The sequence below is a fragment of the Mauremys mutica genome, chromosome 1, assembly GCF_020497125.1.
Source record: "Mauremys mutica isolate MM-2020 ecotype Southern chromosome 1, ASM2049712v1, whole genome shotgun sequence".
In the NCBI taxonomy this organism is placed as follows: domain Eukaryota; kingdom Metazoa; phylum Chordata; order Testudines; family Geoemydidae; genus Mauremys; species Mauremys mutica.
The window spans coordinates 16,370,258-16,389,006 of NC_059072.1; the positions used below are offsets into that span (position 1 = coordinate 16,370,258).

The following is an 18,749-nucleotide window of genomic DNA, read 5'->3' on the forward strand; positions in this document are numbered from 1 at the left end:
TTTAACTCAAAACTTAGCAAACCTTTTTTTTAAAGATGGAGTTAACTGGGAATTTGAGAAAATCTGCAGCTCTTCCATGACCACAGCTCCCTCTGCTGTCAGCTAAGTTACATGCACACAGCTGTAAAGAATCAAGTCTGCTAGTGAATCTTGTCTTTAAGATGTTGCTGTCAGATGTCACCACAAAGATCCCATGAAGGTAGCTGGAATAAGGTCTGATCCAAATCCTACTGAAGTCAGAGGCTCCCATTAATTGAAGAGGGCTCCACTAGAGAAATTCAGTAGGCTCTGGATCAGGCACAAAGATGCCATAGAAAAATGGTCTCCATGTTTTCAGGTTAAGCATATTTTAACTATTTATGGAATAGTTTTAAGGCTACCTCTTAAAAGGATCATGAAATTGACAGAGAGATCAATCACCACAAGCCACAATCTTTCTGTCATAAGGATTTTCTATAGATCTGTCACCATACTATCTAATATGTACAAATAATACAACAATGCACCCATGATACTTGGTTTTAGCTCTAGTTTAATCTGTATTTCAAAAACATTTTTATTTTTGAAACAAAATGATTTAAAAACAATTGCATTTCAATACACCACAGATATTATGCCTTGTGATAATTATGAGCATCCCCATTCTTCCAATTTTTATTTTCTTTCATTTTGTATAACTTTCCTGCACTGGAGTCAACTACCTAGCCTACCCCTACAAATGCCAGCTTCAAAAGAGGAAACCCCTTCTCAGTTGTTTAAAAATGGGAAAGGATGCAAGTAAGGTTAAAGATAAGTTACTCAACCCCACACAATCAGTTTCAAATGAATTCACTGTCCACAGAGATAACCACTGTTCCAGCGATGACTATACCACAGTTAAAATTGCTTTGCTTCCGATCAGAATATTACATGTCTTTTAGGGAAAGGGCCATTTTCCTCCAAATTGTGTTCATTTCAATACAGTACATGCTGATAGTTACTGTGAATTCCATGCACACACTAAGTCTTATTATTTGACGCATAAGTAACAAGGAAAGAATTATTTAGGATGATAGGGAGTAATGGTAGAAAGTTGAAGAAGGGAAATGTAGGCTAAATATTAGGAAAGACTTCTTGGCAGTGAGATCCATTAGACTCCGCAATAGCCTCCCAAAGGAACTGGTAAAAGCACAATCGCTTCAGACATTTAATAAACTAGACAAAGGACTAGAAAATGCACAGTCATGCTCCAACAAGGGGAAAGGGCTAGATGATGCTATTGGTCTTTTCCACCCAGGTTTACACTCACTAGAGCCATGAGTTAGCATAAGAGTTACATTAACAGCAGCCCAAAATTACATCAGGATAGAACCTGAATTCAAATTGGTTCTTGAGTAACACAGTGATGAGTATTTAAAGAGCTGATCTGATGGGAGTTCTCATCCATTTAACAAACAGTGGATTTTAAAACAAATGATTTTTAAAATTACAAAAATAGAAGTATTTACTGTAGTGAATAGGTTAAAAATATGCTAAGTATATTAGCTAAATTTTGTTAAACTTCAGTGCATTCATATTACAATATTTTGTTGTAAATGAACATTTGGTACAATATTTGAATAAATTCAAACAAAAAAAGCAAATGCAAATTTGTGAGGATCGTGGTTTCTGATCAGGGAACACAATACTCAGGCACACATTTTTCTAACTCTACCATCAAAAAACTATTCTAAAGATTAGTTCTGTCTCCTTTTACAAGCCGCCCTCGTATCATCCAAGTATCCTAAAAAAAGAGCAAAGACAGAAGAGCTTATTACACAAACCAGGACACAATGTTAACTTCTGCTGTCTTCAGAAATAATTTTCTCTACTTACATACATATTTTAAAAAAACAACAAAGTACAACATCAACAAAATTATTGATCTTCCCTCCAAATCCATAGGCTCTGAACACATTACCATTTGTTGCATTATAATTTATTAAAGTCAAACAAAAATATTGAAGATCACCAAAAAGATGAATTCATCTGTGAGATTTATATGAATTGCATGATGCATAAAAGGCAATCAAGAAAGGCAGCAACAGGAAGAGATACATGAACAGCACTACACTGAAATTACTGAACCAAAACCAAAAAGCTGTCACATTTAAAAATAATGTTCCTGGCGAGAATCATCCTTATATTGCAAATAGAGAAAGCCAGATGACAAGGAAAAATAAACATTCCTTCTCATTTTCTTGTACACATTATATTATGCCTCCTCAATGCATTTTCAATTGCTCCTATCTTCTCTACAATTCAAAAAGCACAATGGATTTCTCAAAGTCCATCTACTGCTGGCAATGAACATTATGTAGGCATGCAATGCTACTACTTATGCACCACACAGAAAGTAGGGAGGGAACAGATTTAAAACAGAATTCAGTGGACCAATATCAACTGCAAATAGGAACTTTCTCACTTTTCACTTTAGACAATTAAAGAGCAAGGAATGATTGTTTATCATGATTGCTATCACAAAGCAAAGAGTCACAGTGGTGCCAACTGATGAGATAGCAGGGGGGGGATGAGTGATGGGCTGAGGCTGAGCACAGAACTCAGCTATTAAGTCAGCTTTGACTGCAGTTCTGATAGCAACTCACTCTTGCCCTGGGCGAGTCATGCAACCTCTCTACCTCAGCTTCCATATGGGAATATTTGGAGGATGCTGCATGGATTAGTTAGTTCATGCCTGTAAATGCTTTGAAGATTAAAAATAAGTGCTAAGCATTCTTCAGAGGAAGCTTAAAACAGATTTGAAGAATGGTGTACTCCTGGGGGAATTCTGTGCCAAAAAATAAAAAGTTCTGCAAAATTCTGCATATTTAATTTGTCAAAAGAATGCAATATAAATCACACCAGTTTCAATTATGTTGGTAATTTGTTTCAAGTACAATACAGGAAATAAATAGTCACAATAACTATCCAGTATTTCCTAAACACATGAAAGTTAAGTTACAAATACTTGGTAACCCCATACCCTGCTTTCCAGCTATAATCCAGAGGGGCTGCTTTGGGCTGATATTTTATTTGCTCTCAGTCTTTTTTTTTTTTTAAATGGGTAAGTAAAACAGATCCTGAGTTGTAACCACTGTGCCACTCTGGCACAGGAAAAAAAAAAAAAAAAGAAGAGCAAGAAAGCACACAGATCTCTCTGACGATGTTTACAATAAGGCTCCTTTACACCACTCTGGCAATGTAAAGGAGCCTTAAAACCTTTACATGTGTTTTATGCTCCTAGGGGGAATTGATTAAGAACGGGAACAACTAACAATAGGATCATTAACATCTACGTAGGCAGGCTGCTACATTTCTGCTCTTCCTCAGGGGACAGAGCCTGCCTCAAGCCCAAAAGCCCTACCCGCCCATGCCGGGTGCGTGCGAGGGACAGAGTCTCTCACTTGCACGCACAGCACCACCCCCTGGCATTGATTAATGTCTTCACACACACCCAGCACACACACATACCCACTCCCTGCTGTTACACCTCTCCCAGCTGCTCCAGGCGCTCGAACAGATGCGCCCGGGGCCGGGTTGCCGGGGAAGTGGCACGTCACCTGCAGATTTTGTTGCTTCCCCATTTTTCTGTGGGGAAGCAAAGAAATCTGCGGATCATCTGATTTCTGTGCCTGCGCAGTGGCGCAGAATTCCCCCAGGAGTAATGGTGAAATGCACTGAATTAATTTAGATGTAAAGGGTTATCAATTAAGCAAGCAAACTATAGAAACTGCTCATTTAAACAAGTAACTGTTCCTACGTTAACACTCAAGATATCAGTGTATAACTAGTAATGCAGGAGTCAAAGGCAAAGCAGACTTATGCTTTGCAGATAAATATACACTTCTAACTTGACATAACGCTGTTCTCGGGAGCCAAAAAAACCCAAAAAAACCTTACCACGTTATAGGTGAAACCGCGTTATATCGAACTTGCTTTGATCCATCGGAGTGCACAGCTCGCCCCACCCCCACCCCCGGAGCGCTGCTTTACCGCGTTATATCTGAATTTGTGTTATATCGGGTCACATTATATCAGGGTAGAGGTGTATTTAAAAATCTGTCCCTAGATACTTAGGGGGCCTAAAGATGCAGAAAGGCACCTAGTGAGATTTTCAAAAGCGCCTTGCTGCCTAACACCCATTGATTTCCAATAGGAGTTAGCTGCTTTTGAGAAGTCCACTATGTGCCTAATTTTTTTTTTTTTTTAAATCTAACCCCAGATACTATATTGATTGGTGGTTTAGAAGTGCAGCAGATCTGAGTTTGGAAGATTAGGTGGCACCAAAACCCAAAACAATAGTTGGATTTAACCCACTCCAGTTGTCACCCCACTGTAGAAACCAGATTTTTGTACTGCGGATTTGAGAAGAACTTGCTGCATTCGTTATTTTTGGAATGGATCGGAGCACAAAGGAATACCTCCCATGCATCCACTCCCTCAAAATACTCCAAGTTTAAGTGGTTGCTACTGGATTATATTAAAATGAGTCTATGTTTGCCATCAGATATATGGGTGAAAGTAGTGATTTCAAAACAGGAGTCGCACCCATTACCTAAAGACAGAATTTTGCCCTAATCCTATAACCATGCACTAATCTTATTTTTCTGAACATAGTAGCATTCAGCCTGTTGCTAACAAGTACAAAAAAACTGCATCTGCAAATTAGGAGGGCAAGTACCTTCTAGCTGCTAATGTCCATTCTGTGCAGTCCACATGTAACTGAAAAGAGCTTTTAAAATTTTTTTAGATATTCACCCACACTGTCAACCTTAGAAGGAGGAGTATTGCTAGCAATATGAAATCTGTATCCACACTGCCATATAGGGGGTCACCTCATTAGCACTATCCCTATCATTTCCTAAGGTAGCTCTGCCATTCCACACAAAACAGTTAAACCAGTTAGAGAAAGGTGCTTTAATAAAAGGTGTGATTAACAACAACTAAATCTGCCAGCCACCATAACAATTGTCTGCCAAAGGAAATCAGGATTTTTTCCCCCCTCAGATAAGTATCTGCTTAGACCCAGGATCAGTCCTACATAAACCCACAGTGTTATATATGATTGGATGGGTTGATGCAATTAAAATTATTATAAAAAGCACAAGTAGTAAACAGATACTTATAGAAGTAAAATGTAACTAACCCTTTGCTGTGTAAATAGAGTTAGTGTGTAATATACTGTTGTTGCAGGACACTTTTAAGCTTACCTTCAGAGTCATAGGCGTGCTCACACCATATTTTCTTTGTGCAATTTCTACAACTTCTTTCTCAATGTTTTCTTGACTCGTGCCCTTGACTTCAATATAGTGGCAATCTGCACTAGCATAGTGACAAGATATCGCCTGCATGAAGAAAGTCAGCAGTAAATCACAATATAGCTCATAAGTCAAAAATTGTTGATCAGTGACCTGTATTAACACCCCACTATCTTAAATGCAAATATCACCATTGTAACCAAATCTGAATATTTTCTCTGTTTCTCGGGCTTTTGGAAATGTTCACTTGAAAAAAAAATCTTGCTAGAGATTCACACAGAAAACTTGCACAATAACGTAAGCTTAATGAATCACTTTTTCCATCTTCTCCTCACTCATGCGGTGAGGAGAAAGCTCCCATTTTGTGATATTGCACATGATAAAGACATGATTATGACTTCTCTGAAAGGGTAAGCTGGACTGGGAGGAGGGAAAAAAAAAAAAGACATTCATCATCAAGGAAAACACAAAGCGCACTAGCAAAGTGAACTGCTTTTTTCCACAGTTACGCAATCTTGTGTGTTGATCTCAACCTTAAACAGAATTGTGTTGGGTGGGTACTTGGATAAGAGACCTCCGAGGAAAACCCAAGTTGCTATACTGCTGATGGAATTGGAGTAGTGATAGTAAGCTCAAATGTTTCTCTCTCTCTCACCAACAGAAGTTGGTTCAATAAAAGATACTGCTTCACTCACCATCTCTCTATTATTATAGGATCAACAGCTATAACATTGCATATTACTCTTCCTTCTTATTTAGCTCTGTAGGAGGCTAATGGAAGGTGTTAAACAAGAACCCTCATAACACTCTAGGTTTTTATAAAACAAAATTTATAACTATTGCTCCATTTCACTATAAATAAAGTCAATGGGCCAGATTCTCAGTTAGTGCACATCAGCACAATCCCACTGTTTTCAGCATAGCTATGCCCTTCTTCCTAAATTCTTTGTCTGATTCTACTGTCAGTTAGGCCTTGTCTACATTACGGGGGTAAGTCGACGTAGCTTAGGTCTACTGTGGTGTCTACACTGCACTGGGTCTACTGGAGATGCTCTCCCATTGACTTCACTGGAATGAGAAGAGTAAGGGGAGTACTGGAGTAGACGGGAGAACGATCTGTGGTCAATTTAGCAGTTCACTAGACCCACTAAATCGACCCCCCGATGCATCGATCACCACAGCGTTGATCCCTGGTAAGTGTAGACATGCCCCTAGAGTAGAGTGCAGTATAACTCCATTTACTTTTTCAGTAAAGTGCTATGCAGGTATGCATGTATACAGGTAATTCATAATTAAATTATGCTGTTAATAATCAGATTGCAGTGGCCTCCGGTCCTCAGAGAAGAGAATGACAAAAATTTCATTCACAGCTGGTCAGGACTGAGGAAGAAACCTCGTGCAGAAACAAACAAGAAGAATCCTAAACTGTCCACCAACATGTTTTCTAAGGTCCCGATTAAGGAATGCACATGTTTAATCACTTCCCTGAGTCAGAGCTGCAACGTACACCTACCAAGAAATGTAACGCAGGGTTACATAATCTTGGATAATTAGTTTTGGAAAAATCATCATTACAGCAAAATTACACCAGAAATCTATAAAACCAAAACAAAAAATAAGATTACAAAAATCTATTCATATGCAAGAGACTATACAATCTCCATAAATTTGGAGGGGGCTTGAAATGGTTTCCTACCTTCCGGAAGCCTTGAGTTCTGTTCATTCCAGAGCCATGAATCAACAAGGGATGGAAGAATACTGTGTCTCCCTTCTCCATAACAAGGTGAACCCTGGGAAGGTTTTTGTTGTAATCACGCACCCCATGGTACATCTTGTTAACACCACCCTAAAAAACAGAGTTTACATCATGGGATAATTATTAAAACTACTATGTCTTAATGTGGACAAAAATCTGCACTGTTCAGCTTTCTTTCAGATAAGAATCCAAAGTATGCAATACACCTGCCTGAGAGTCTGCCTATTCACCTTTGAATCTTCTCACCCCTAAAAGCCCAAGTTTAGCTCAGCCGCTAAGGACATGTCTGCACTGCATTTAAAAACCCATGGCTGGCCCACGCCAGCTGACTTGGGCCCCAGGGGCTCGGCCTAGCGGGCTGTTCAGATCCCAATATCCGAATCTGAATTCCTTGAAAAGATAAACAAGATTCTAGTCTTACATGACATTCACATTCCACTTTCTTCATTTGCTTTCTTTTGACCTATAATAGCTTACCAGTCCCTCTGAAATGTTCACTTCAGACAACTATATTTGATGCCATAATGTTTGTTTTCTGCTTTAAGAGGACAGATTGGAATGAGTGGTCAGTGTGATGGAAAAGGCTTGTTACTTATAACTGAAAGCTTCCTGGACACGGACACCACAGTGTGTGTCTGAAATGTAACAATGCACCGTGTCACTCAGAGTACCTGACCCACCACAGAGAACTCTGGTGCATTTATGTTCGAGCTTCCAAAAAAGCGCATTGATCCAGAAATGAATAATGTCCAGTACCATAGTCTTGCACTTGGGTAAGGAAGCACTCTCTCCCAGATTTCAAAGACTATGACTTTGGTTTGAATAAAAGCCATGAAAAATTCCAGCAAAAGGATATATTGTGTGGAACAGAAAAAGTCTGCTAAAGTTCAGTTAGTCTTTTATTTATACTAAATGAGAAAACAACTTTTTGCTTTGAGAAAATGTTCTGTTCAAGAACATTACTCAGATAAGAAAAAAAAAGCTTAATTTTCAAAAACTTCAGCTTCTACATCACCCTAATGAGGGATGCACACTTTGCTAAGCTACAAAAATATGACATGCATATGAAATGGATGTGTGGTGCTCCCAATTGCCTTAGGAAGATAAACATGTACTTACAAAACCTTTTAGGCCCTAGATTCTTTTGTATATGCTAGACAAGGTGGGTGAGGTAATACATTTTATTGGATCAACTTCTGTTGGTGACAGAGACAAGCTTTTGAGCTTGCGCTGCTCTGTGTAAGCTCAAAAGCTTATCTCTCTCACCAACAGAAGATGATCCAATAAAATGTATTACCTCACCCACCTTCTCTCTTTAATATCCTGGGACCAACACAGCTACAACACTGCATCCATATCTGCTAAACAGCTTGACAGAGGTTAATAGTCTGTCAAGACGTTGTGACAATGGAGTGCTGGGGAGAATATCCTCAACCCTCCAGAGGTAGCTGCATAGCCCATAGGTGGCCAAACTCCTCTCTACCCCCAGGGATAGAATCTCTGACACTAACACACCTAAATGCCATGAAACAACACCAGGGAGCCACTAAGCAATCACAATGCCTTCTCAATATTTGCATATGGGTGGGCTCCTTCCATTGCCCTACTGTTTGCTGGAATGACCTTGGCTAGGTCAGCCTAGTGAACAGCTGACTTGTGCAGCTGTCTACAGGGCATGTGAAGCACATATATTACAATCATTATTACTCCGATTGCAGAAGCACCCACCACAAGCTAGGCACTTTCCAGTTACAGAGGAAGTCAGTCCCTGCCCCAGTAAGCATACACTGTCACAAGGTTAGATGTAGAAGAACTTCAGAGACACAAAAAGGTTTTGACCAAGAAAAAGAGAATATTCATAATTGGCTTGTAAAACTTGATTAACTTTCACCAACTCTGTTGCGAACCGAAAAAACAAATCCCCTTGCCTCCACCAATTGCAAAATGCAGACCACATTAATCCCACATGCAGATCTACCTCCCAATCAGGGTAATCGTGTTGCTTCAGGGACCCCTTGTGTGTTCCTGGCAAAACAACCAGACAGCCATTGCTGCGATCTATCCGCTCCATGGCAGTCCAGGAACACACAATGAGATCTGCAGGCCGGAATGGAAAGTAGTGCAAATCCTGATGCATGGGATGGCGAGAGCTCTTCTTGCCTGGAATAAAAGAGAAGAGTTTGAATCAGAAAAAAAATTCAATTGTTTTAAACTAAACAAAGATTTCTCACTGTTCAAATCCACTGAGGGGACAGGGCATGCTGCAAGAATTAGTCTTGCTCTGCATTTGATCAGAAGAACAGCTATATTCAGGGGGCATCAGAACAAACACTGAAATCCATTGTATTTCCAACAGGTTACTTCTGCCTTTGCTGCTTATTTATTTTATTATCTTTTTTTAAATTGTAGTTTGTGCTGTTTAAATAACATTCCATATGGACCAAGGCTATCAACCATTTCCTACTATTTTTCTAAACTCATATTTTGTAACCCTTCTGTATTTTAACTAGGGTGAGAAGGTTGATAGTATGCATGAACTAAGTACTTTAATTTTTTGACATAATCAATATCTGCAGAAAATACAAAGCAAGATCATTGTGAATAATAAAAGTAGCATATATCTGAATATTATGAACCCATAATAGTGTATCCAGAATAAGTCTCTTTAGAAACCATTACTTCATCTAAAGTACTACAAACTTCACTATCTCAGGGTAGATCTACACTTACCGCGCGGGTCGACGCGGAGAGTTCGACTTCTTGGAATTCGAACTATCGTGTCTAATCTAGACGCGATAGTTCGAACTCCCCACGCGCTCCGGTTGACTCCGGAACTCCACCACTGCAAACGGCGGTGGCGGAGTCGACCTTGGAGCCGCAGAGTTCGATCCCGCGGCGTCTGGACGGATGAGTAGTTCAAACTAGGGTACTTCAAATTCAGCTACGCTATTCACGTAGCTGAATTTGCGTACCCTAGTTCGACCCCACCTTCCTACATTTTAATGTCAAGATTTCAAAAACAGGAGCCAAAAGTTAGGCTTCTAAATCCATATTTTGGCACTTAAATAAATGTCCAGATTTTCAAAAGTTCAGAGCACCCAGCAGCTCGCACTGAGGTCAGTATCTACATGTCTAAACTAAATTTGACATACTGTATCTAAACTCTCAGTCCAAAGAGAGTGTATGTTGTATAGCTGAAGAACACTTCCTCTATTCTGTTCAACTGAGGTCAATGAGAGCTGCTGAGTACTCAATGCTGTTGAAAGCCAGGCTGCTAAGGGCTAGATCCTAAACACAGAGCCATGCATTCACTACACGAGACTACTGACATGCTTAAAGTTAGGCATGTGTACATTGCTGAATCGGAGCCTAACAGCCAGAAAGTGAAACAAGACTACTTTAATTGTCAAAATGAATGTTATTCAATTTTCAAAATTCTTTTGGTTTGAATAAAATAGGGTAACATTTTTAATGTCTTAGACATTTGTTTTGTGTGTTTTTTTTTAAAACTAGATTATGTCCCCTTTATACAAAATAAAAGTCCTTATTCTTCCTCACACAAGTGTCCCTTACCAGAATCTGGAGGTTTATTTATCAACATCGTGTGCATGGCCATGATGTTTGGCCCTGTGAAGCACTCAACGTATTTTAGGATCTAAAAGTAAAGAACATATATTAGGAAAAAAGTTAGACGTTTATACTGCAATATATATTACAACCAAACCAAAACTGACCACCACACATCATGTAGGCCAAGTATACACTACAAACTTTTTCCTGAATAACTATATTTCTCAGAGGTATGATGAGGTGTGTTTTATGACCGACATAGATGTGCTAGGCAAAAGCCTCTAGTGTAGACACAGTTATTCAAGCACAAATGCACTTTTGCGGTTATAGCTTACTTTGCTCAGCTGGGGGTGAGGCGAGAGAAGAGTGTTAGAATAAGATAGGTAAAAGCACAGTTTTGCCACTATAAATTGCATCCATGCTAGGAGCACTTTGCTAAGTCTGGCATACCAGTATAGCTATATCAGCAAAGCATTCCTAGTGTAGACCTAGCTGCAGTGTCTGCTGCTATGAAAGTGGTTAAGAAAAAGTGAATTCACATATACTTATACCTGGCTAGAGCAATGACAGAAGAACAACACCACATTCTGTGTATTTATCTGTGCTTTTCTAAATTAGTCTGCAAGATAAGTGTCCTTCAAAAGCAACATTATCTGGTTTTAGGTTGATATGTGCAATACAATCTGATTACAAAGAGGATTTATTTATACAGCAACTGCACTTTAAATAGACTTATTTCTTTTCCAAAAATCACTTCCATACGCCATAGGGTGACCAGATGTCCCGATTTCATAGGGACAGTCCTGATTTTGGGGTCTTTTTCTTATATAGGCTCCTATTACCCCGCACTCCCGTCCTGATTTTTCACATTTGCTGTCTGGTCACCCTAATACGCTATCATCCATTGCCATACATGTGGAAGAGGAATGTGAGGAATAGCAAAAAATATTCACATTGAGCATTAACATAAGCTTTCTAAACTTGTACAGAGCCTTAAGTTAAGCTGCATCTAAATATCTAAACATGAAAATTCAGTTGGTTATTCTGAGAACTCCCACAGATTCCTCTTGTTGTTTTAAGAAAAATTATAAGAAGTGATTTCAGTTACTTTTCATGGGCATATACTTAAAACAAACGTACACCAGGATTTTCCCTTTTTACCTGAGGCATGGTACAATATCTGAAGAGCTCTTCATCTTCCTGAAAATCCTGTATTTTAGTAACTGCTTTTTGATCTGGAACAAACTCTGATTTAGCAATGGCCACATCCCTCATTATGATTAAGCCGGGCACTTGTACCTCCTTTTTACAGATCTTTGCAAATTCATTTCTAGAAAGAAAAAAAAAACACAGTTAAAAAAAATTTCAAACACACATTCTACCATTTTATTATACCAAAACATTTTGTTTAAATTAAGGAATAAGTTATTTGTTAATAAAATGCTTCCATTTTAGGAGAACCCAAATTCATGCTGTTTCAAAAAGCCTCACAGCATTACTAAATATCAATATGATTGTGTCTAGCGAAACAGCTGTTCTGTACCTGAAACACTCAATGTCTTCACCAGAAACCAGGTTTTTAATGACCAGGTAACCATTTTCATCATAAAAGTGCCTCTGCTCTGGAGTTAAAAGGTTATTGTCCAGGGTGTAACTACAAAGAAACAAGAGAAATTAGAAGGCTCAACAAAAAGCAATCTGATGAGAATTTTCTCAGCAGTGACCTGAAAGGAAGAGGACGAAGTTAACAGAATGTATTTAATTTTCTTCTGTCAAAAATTATCTGCAGACTCTCTGGAGTTAATGTAGATTAGAACAAGCCTCAAAAGATGTAACCAAAACAAAAAGAAAAAAACAAAACACATACATTGGTCTTACAATCTGCTCTGTGAAATCAAATAGTCAGAAAAATAATTTAAAAAATGGAGAGAATTATTCTCTCAACGTGAAGTTTTTATCTCCAGTAGAAAAAATAATTTATACAGTAATTTTTACTATGAGTTAATATTTGTATACAACTCCAGAGATGTGTGTGACAGTTTATATAGAATACACAGAAATGGCCCAGTCCTCAGAAATTTGCAGTTTTGGGTGGAACAACATGACTAGATGTAGGATAAGATGCACACAATATGCCATGAGGAGACGTGTAGAGGAAATGAGCCCTTTCACAAGATACACCTGTACTTTAATCCTGTTGAGTATATCCAATGCATTACATGATTATTCAGCACAACTGTTTTTCCCATTTGTAAATGGGAAATATTTTGAGGCAAAAGATATACCTTGTCAAAAAGAGGGAGTGGAAAGGTGATGTCTGATCTTCAATATTCTTACTCATAGAAACAGTACTTATGTAAACAGACCCTTGAAGTCAAACTATTCACATTTTCAAGATCAAGCTCTAAGTTACTTTATTAAGCCAAATTAAGCAGCTCAGAAAAGATCCTTACAAGATTTGAAACTAGATGAAGACTTCTAATCAACATGTCTTCTATAATTCACAAGAAGAGATATGGAAATAAGAATAAAGATTATATACAGATGATAAATTAATCTTCAAATGTAATAGTAGAAAGATAATAAAATGTCACTTACTGAAACTCCATTGGGTGTTTAACAGAAGCAATTTGTGCTGAAGCAGGAAATGTTGTCTAGAGCATAAATTAAGGCAAATAATAAAGCACAATAACTTGAGTATCAGATCTGAAGTTGGTTTAGAATTCCAGAATCTGATACTTGGTTGCAATCCAGGTTAAATAATTAAAAACGTATTTTGTTTTGGATTGTTGTCCATTTCCACGCCCCCCCCCCGAGAATCTACTCCCCCTTCCCACTTCTTACTTTGCTGCAAGACTGTCTACTCAAAATAGAGAATACCTGATCCTGCACATGCTAAAGTCAATACAAAACTCCCAATAGGAGCCAGATCAGCCTCTTAGAGCCCCATCCTGAGGTGCTGAGCATTCTCAGCTCTCATTGACTTAAATGAGATGCGGGGGTCTTAGCACCCCACACGACAGGGCCCTCTATGAGAACCCAATGAAGATTAATTGAGGTAAAATAAATTTGTGATATTTTAACAACTTTAGCTTTAATTAGTTAATACTTTGCGATGGATAATTTAATTTGTAAAACAATTAAGTCTCTCATTCTACCGAATGAGATTCTACTACAGCCTCATTTCTGCTTATCAGACCACTGCTAAGAGATAGATCGTTCTATTTTTGTGCATATTAGTGAAGTATGGATATGGGAAGTTCTGCTGTCCTTGGTTAGGTTTTTAATGCCTCAGGGAGCCATTTATGTGCTCAAAATTATTTATCATGATGGTGCAACTATCTATGAACTGAAATACCAAGAGAAGACCAAATCCTAGGTAATTTCAACCCTATGCATGGCTTTGACAAGCCTGTAAAAGACTAATGCAAACAACTCCCAAACCATACCAATTCTAGACCCTGCACTTACACTTCGCAAATACAAAACCAAATGGAACACAGAACATAAAGAAGTTACAAATGGTATGTTCATCTTTAATTTGAACAATAGGACTGGGTACATAATACCTTTTTCTCCCCACTTCCCTTCAGGAATATTTTATTCATGGAAAATACATATGTTACACCAAATAAACAAATATCTAACACTACAGACTCCAATATTTTTGTTTTAGTATTTGATGATTGACACCTTCATAAAACCTTCTCATTCATAGTTCCTCAACTGCTCTTCACCGGCAGCAACTTCATTTAGGTTGCCTAACACTTCCCATTGTTATAAAAAAATCCTTAAAGCTTTGTTTTAGAAGCTCTAACACCTCCATTGTGTGAAGCGGGATTTTGAAATCTGCCAGGGGAAAAGCTCCGCGTAGGGACAAAGAAGTACCTCTCCTGAAATTCCATTCGGATTAAGCAAAATTATGAACCATTAAAAATCATCATTTCCCTTTTCTTGTGGAAGGGATTCAGGAAAATGCTACCAGCATGTCAAAATAATAACCAAACACAAACAGTCTACAGTCCTGGGCCCACGCTATTACCAAAAGAGAAGCACATGCCTTACTTGGAGCAGCTGTTGGAGCAGGGAATGACATGGGCCAGGCTGTCCCTCCCCCACAATCACATTCTCCAGACCAAGCACAAGCATCTGATGCTTCCCTTCACGGGCACCTCATGGGGCAGTTCAACAAACTCCTAGCAAGTGGGTACAGGGCTGGGCTCCCCCTCCCAAATGCTGGATATGGCCCCAGCAGCCCAACCCTACCCTACCTCTGAGAGCACCACATGAGGCAGGAGCCTCCCACCTCCTAGGATGGGAAGTCAGGGGAGGAGAAAGAGTCAGACCAAGTACGTCTGCAATCCATCTCCCCTTTAAGATAATGGTTTTGTCCTGTTTCTAGATCTACAGGACTAACAAGTGGTACAAGTCTATGCCACAGTGCTGACAGTTCAGGCCTCAAACCCTGCTAATAATGCATGATGAGGTTTGGTTGTTTTTTTGGTTTGGGGTTTTTTTGGGGGGGGGGGGGAAGTTGCACAATGGCACGAGAGTTCCAGTTGGCCATAAGAATTTCTTTTTACTTTTTTTCTTTAATAAAAAACACCAATGAAATTAAACAAAAAAGCCTGCATTTGAAGAAGTTATCTTGGTTGCAGAGCTAAGCACTCATAAGTTAGGAAAGGCCAAATTTATGGTTCCCCGTGCAATCTTACTTCTGCTCCCTTATGCAGTTGCATTATGGTGCAGTGAATTATACAGAACCCCTGCCTCAGTCAGTGCAAAGCTTGGACACACAAGGGGGCAGAATTAAAGTTGCATGGGCAGTAGTAAATGGGCATTTCCTAAATACATTTTCTTTTGTGTAGCTTTTTTGTATGCAATATTGTACTCCAGCTTCTTAATTCAGGTGTCCGTGAGAAATCTTCTGATGGATCATCTCTATCCTTGAAAACCTCACTCTGGACACGATCAGGATTCAAGGGTCACAGTTTGAGCACTACTGTACTATATAAAACCATTTAGGCACATAGAATGTAACATTCAGTGGGAATTTATCCAGGACACTGGAGTTTGCCTCTCTACTATGGAGAAAAAAAATGAAGTGGGATTAATTTTAAATAAACAGCTGGACAGGACCTGAGTTTTACACTTTTTGGGGGGTGGGTGGCGGGAGAGGGACGGACGGACAGCACCTCCTGCAGCATTTGCTCAGAAAAAGCTCAGAGGGAAAATTGTCACCTTCTCAATCACTAACACCACTTTATGCAGCACCTGCATTTTTTATAGTTGTCTCTGATTCAAGTGCTGACAAGACCAGCTTTGCTTAGCTTATAAAATTTGGCAAGACCAGAGCCTGAAGTGATTTGGCACCACAAGTATAAACTAGAGGATTATTACACAAAAAGCGACATGCTTACATCTGCATGCCCAGCAATACCAGCTCAGGGCAGGTCTACACTAGGGGGGTGGGGGGAAATCGATCTAAGATACGCAACTTCAGCTACGTGAATAGCGTAGCTGAAGTCGAAGTACCTTAGATCGAATTACTTACCCATCCTCATGGCGCGGGATCGACATCCGCGGCTCCCCATGTCGACTCCGCTACCGCCGTTCGCGTTGGTGGAGTTCCGGAGTCGACAGGAGCGTGTTCGGGGATCGATATATCGTGTCTAGATGAGACGCAATATATCGATCCCCGAGAAATTGATTGCTACCCACCAATCCGGCCCATAGTGAAGACGTACCCTCAGAGTTAGGTTAGATGGTCTCAAGGCTGCCTGAATCTTTCATAACCCTGGAGATGTACGATGTCACTATAGAGAGGCTTTGCCATCTTGAAGGGAATAACAAAAAAAGAAAATGACATTTTCTACAATGAGAAGCAACCTTTTAACCATGTTCAAATCCTCCACAGAGTTTAAGATGGAAAAGAATTGCACGCACAGCTAGTCCCATCCTATTTATTTTCATTAGTGTCAACTTCCCCCACCTGTTCATTTATCTCATGCTGGGTCATATCTTTTAAATTCTAAACTCTGGGGCAGACTGTCATTTGTTATATTTCTGTACAATGCCCAGCACAATAGAGGACTCAACCAGATTTGAATCCTAGGTGCACTAAAATATGTTAAATATAATAAAAATAATAATGAAAAATACCTATAGCACTAGGTCACCCCATCTATACTCAGCAGATGCAAAACTGTTCCCTACAGTTTGCCTGTCTAGTTTTAGACCTTTCATCAGAAATTTGTTCCTTTCTCACTATCAGAAAGTTTCTTCTGATATGCAGCTTAAATTTCCCATTCTTAAGTTAATCAAAGTTCTCATATGCCATCCTAAATAATTACTATCCATCCGTGGTGTCTATAACCTTCAGATATTTGTAGACTTATGACCCTCTCTATCACTATCTCTTCACCAAATTATTACTCAAAAGCATGCTGCTGACCTCCCAACTTTTGCTGTGAATTTAGTTACGTATTATAGCTGAACTGCAGCAAAAACGAAGTATTTCGCCATCGCTCAGTTACATAACTCTTCCATACCTCAATTTCCATACTTGTAAAACAGAGATAATAATTAATAGCCTTCATGCAGTCCTTTAAGACACTAGGTTGAAATGTAGCACATACAAAATAAATCACTATAAAAAGCTTCCTCTCATCCCATTTCTGCCCTATACCTTATGTTTTTCAACCTTCTAAGTTTCCCATTCACCTCCCATGACCTTATGTTTTAAAGGACCTTTTCAGAAGTATAGAACATACATAACCAATAACCTTTCTGTGTTTGTTTCCACATGGGGCTGAGCCCATATATCTCAGCATGGTCTGAAATTCACCATGAAATTTGAGTACCACAGAATTTAGTCCCCCCCCCCCAAACTCTTGGAAACATAGGCAAAAGCTTAACATGTACAAGCCTCTTTTCTTTCCCAGATTTGTGTGCACAAACTGGCATATATGTGAGCAAATCAGGTAGCTGTACACAAAAACGGGAACTCCTTTCCATAGCTATCCAGTTTCTGTGCACAAATAGTGCAGAGCACCTTTGAAAATCTGCCCTTTCATGTCCAGCATTTAAAAAACAATTCCAAATCAATTTCAAACTGGGGAACACCCCAAGTAACAGTAAGGCTGTCATGTGCCCCTTAGGAAAGTGTAACAGGTACAAAGGCCAACTAGCAGCTAAAGGGTTGGAGTTTCAGGAAGAAAGCACAAGGAAGGAGGAGGTGCATGACAAGGGTAACAAACACCCTGCTCCCTGTAAAATGATTCTCTGAAGTAGCAAGCAACTGTGGAGCGATGATCGCAGGGGGTAAGGGCAAAGGTACCAGCCTGCAGTGGGTGGTAGAATCACTGTTATTTACCCAGTCGAACAGCATCCTCAGCACTGTACACAGAAAGAGACAGAACCCCCACCCTGCAGTCTAATACAATCACAGGGCAAAACAGTGACAACATCTGTGTGCCCAGGCAGAAGGAGGAGGAGACACAAACACACACAAGGGAGGAGGCAGCCCAGGCTGAAGAAGGGGTAGGGAGGAAGGACCTACACAAGGGGGAAGGCGATCTGGGGAAGGGACGGACAGGAAGGGGGAGGCAGCCCAGGAAGAGGGAGATGGGAAAGGGGAGGCAGCCCAGGCTGAAGAGGGGGTGGAGGTGACACACACAAGGGGGGAGGCAGCCCCAGCTGAAGGGGGGGGGTTGGAAGAGGGGAGGCAGCCAAGGGAGATGGGGAGGGAAGAGGGAGGCACCCCAGGCAGAAGAAGGGGTGGGGGGCAGGAAGAGGGGAGGCAATGGGGGGGGGGACGAGACGGGAAGGGGAGGGGGAGGCAGGCCAGGGTTCCGCCCCCACCCCCGCCACACGCGGGGGAGCCGGGGCTGCGGACTCCAGGAGGGGCGAAGGGCGTAACGGGGCAGTCGAGGCTGCCTGGGCCAGGGCCCCCCCGGCTCCCCACCCCGCGGCCCGGCTCGGGAAGGATACGAGGGCGGCAGCGCCCGTCCGGGGGCGGAGGTGCCGTAGGATGGTGCCCAGCCGGGCTGCGGCCGCAGCACCCTCCATGGCGCCTGCGGCTGGGGAACTGTCCCTGCCACAAGCCAGGGCTCTGACTGCAACGCCGCGCTGGGCGGGGCGACGCC

At 40.5% G+C, this 18,749-nt stretch overlaps 1 protein-coding gene across 1 annotated transcript; it reads right to left on the reverse strand.

The window, feature by feature from the left end:
- Window positions 1-514: 514 nt before the first annotated feature.
- On the reverse strand, window positions 515-18,748 carry PHYH (phytanoyl-CoA 2-hydroxylase). The gene is made up of 9 exons (XM_045029145.1): window positions 18,595-18,748; window positions 13,201-13,256; window positions 12,146-12,256; window positions 11,764-11,932; window positions 10,606-10,687; window positions 9,011-9,192; window positions 6,973-7,122; window positions 5,229-5,363; window positions 515-1,762 (listed from the first exon to the last, which is right to left on the reverse strand). The coding sequence occupies exons 1-9, from the start codon at window positions 18,670-18,672 to the stop codon at window positions 1,709-1,711; spliced, it is 1,017 nt and encodes a 338-aa protein (XP_044885080.1). The 5' UTR covers window positions 18,673-18,748; the 3' UTR covers window positions 515-1,708.
- Between the last annotated feature and the right edge of the window lies 1 nt (window position 18,749).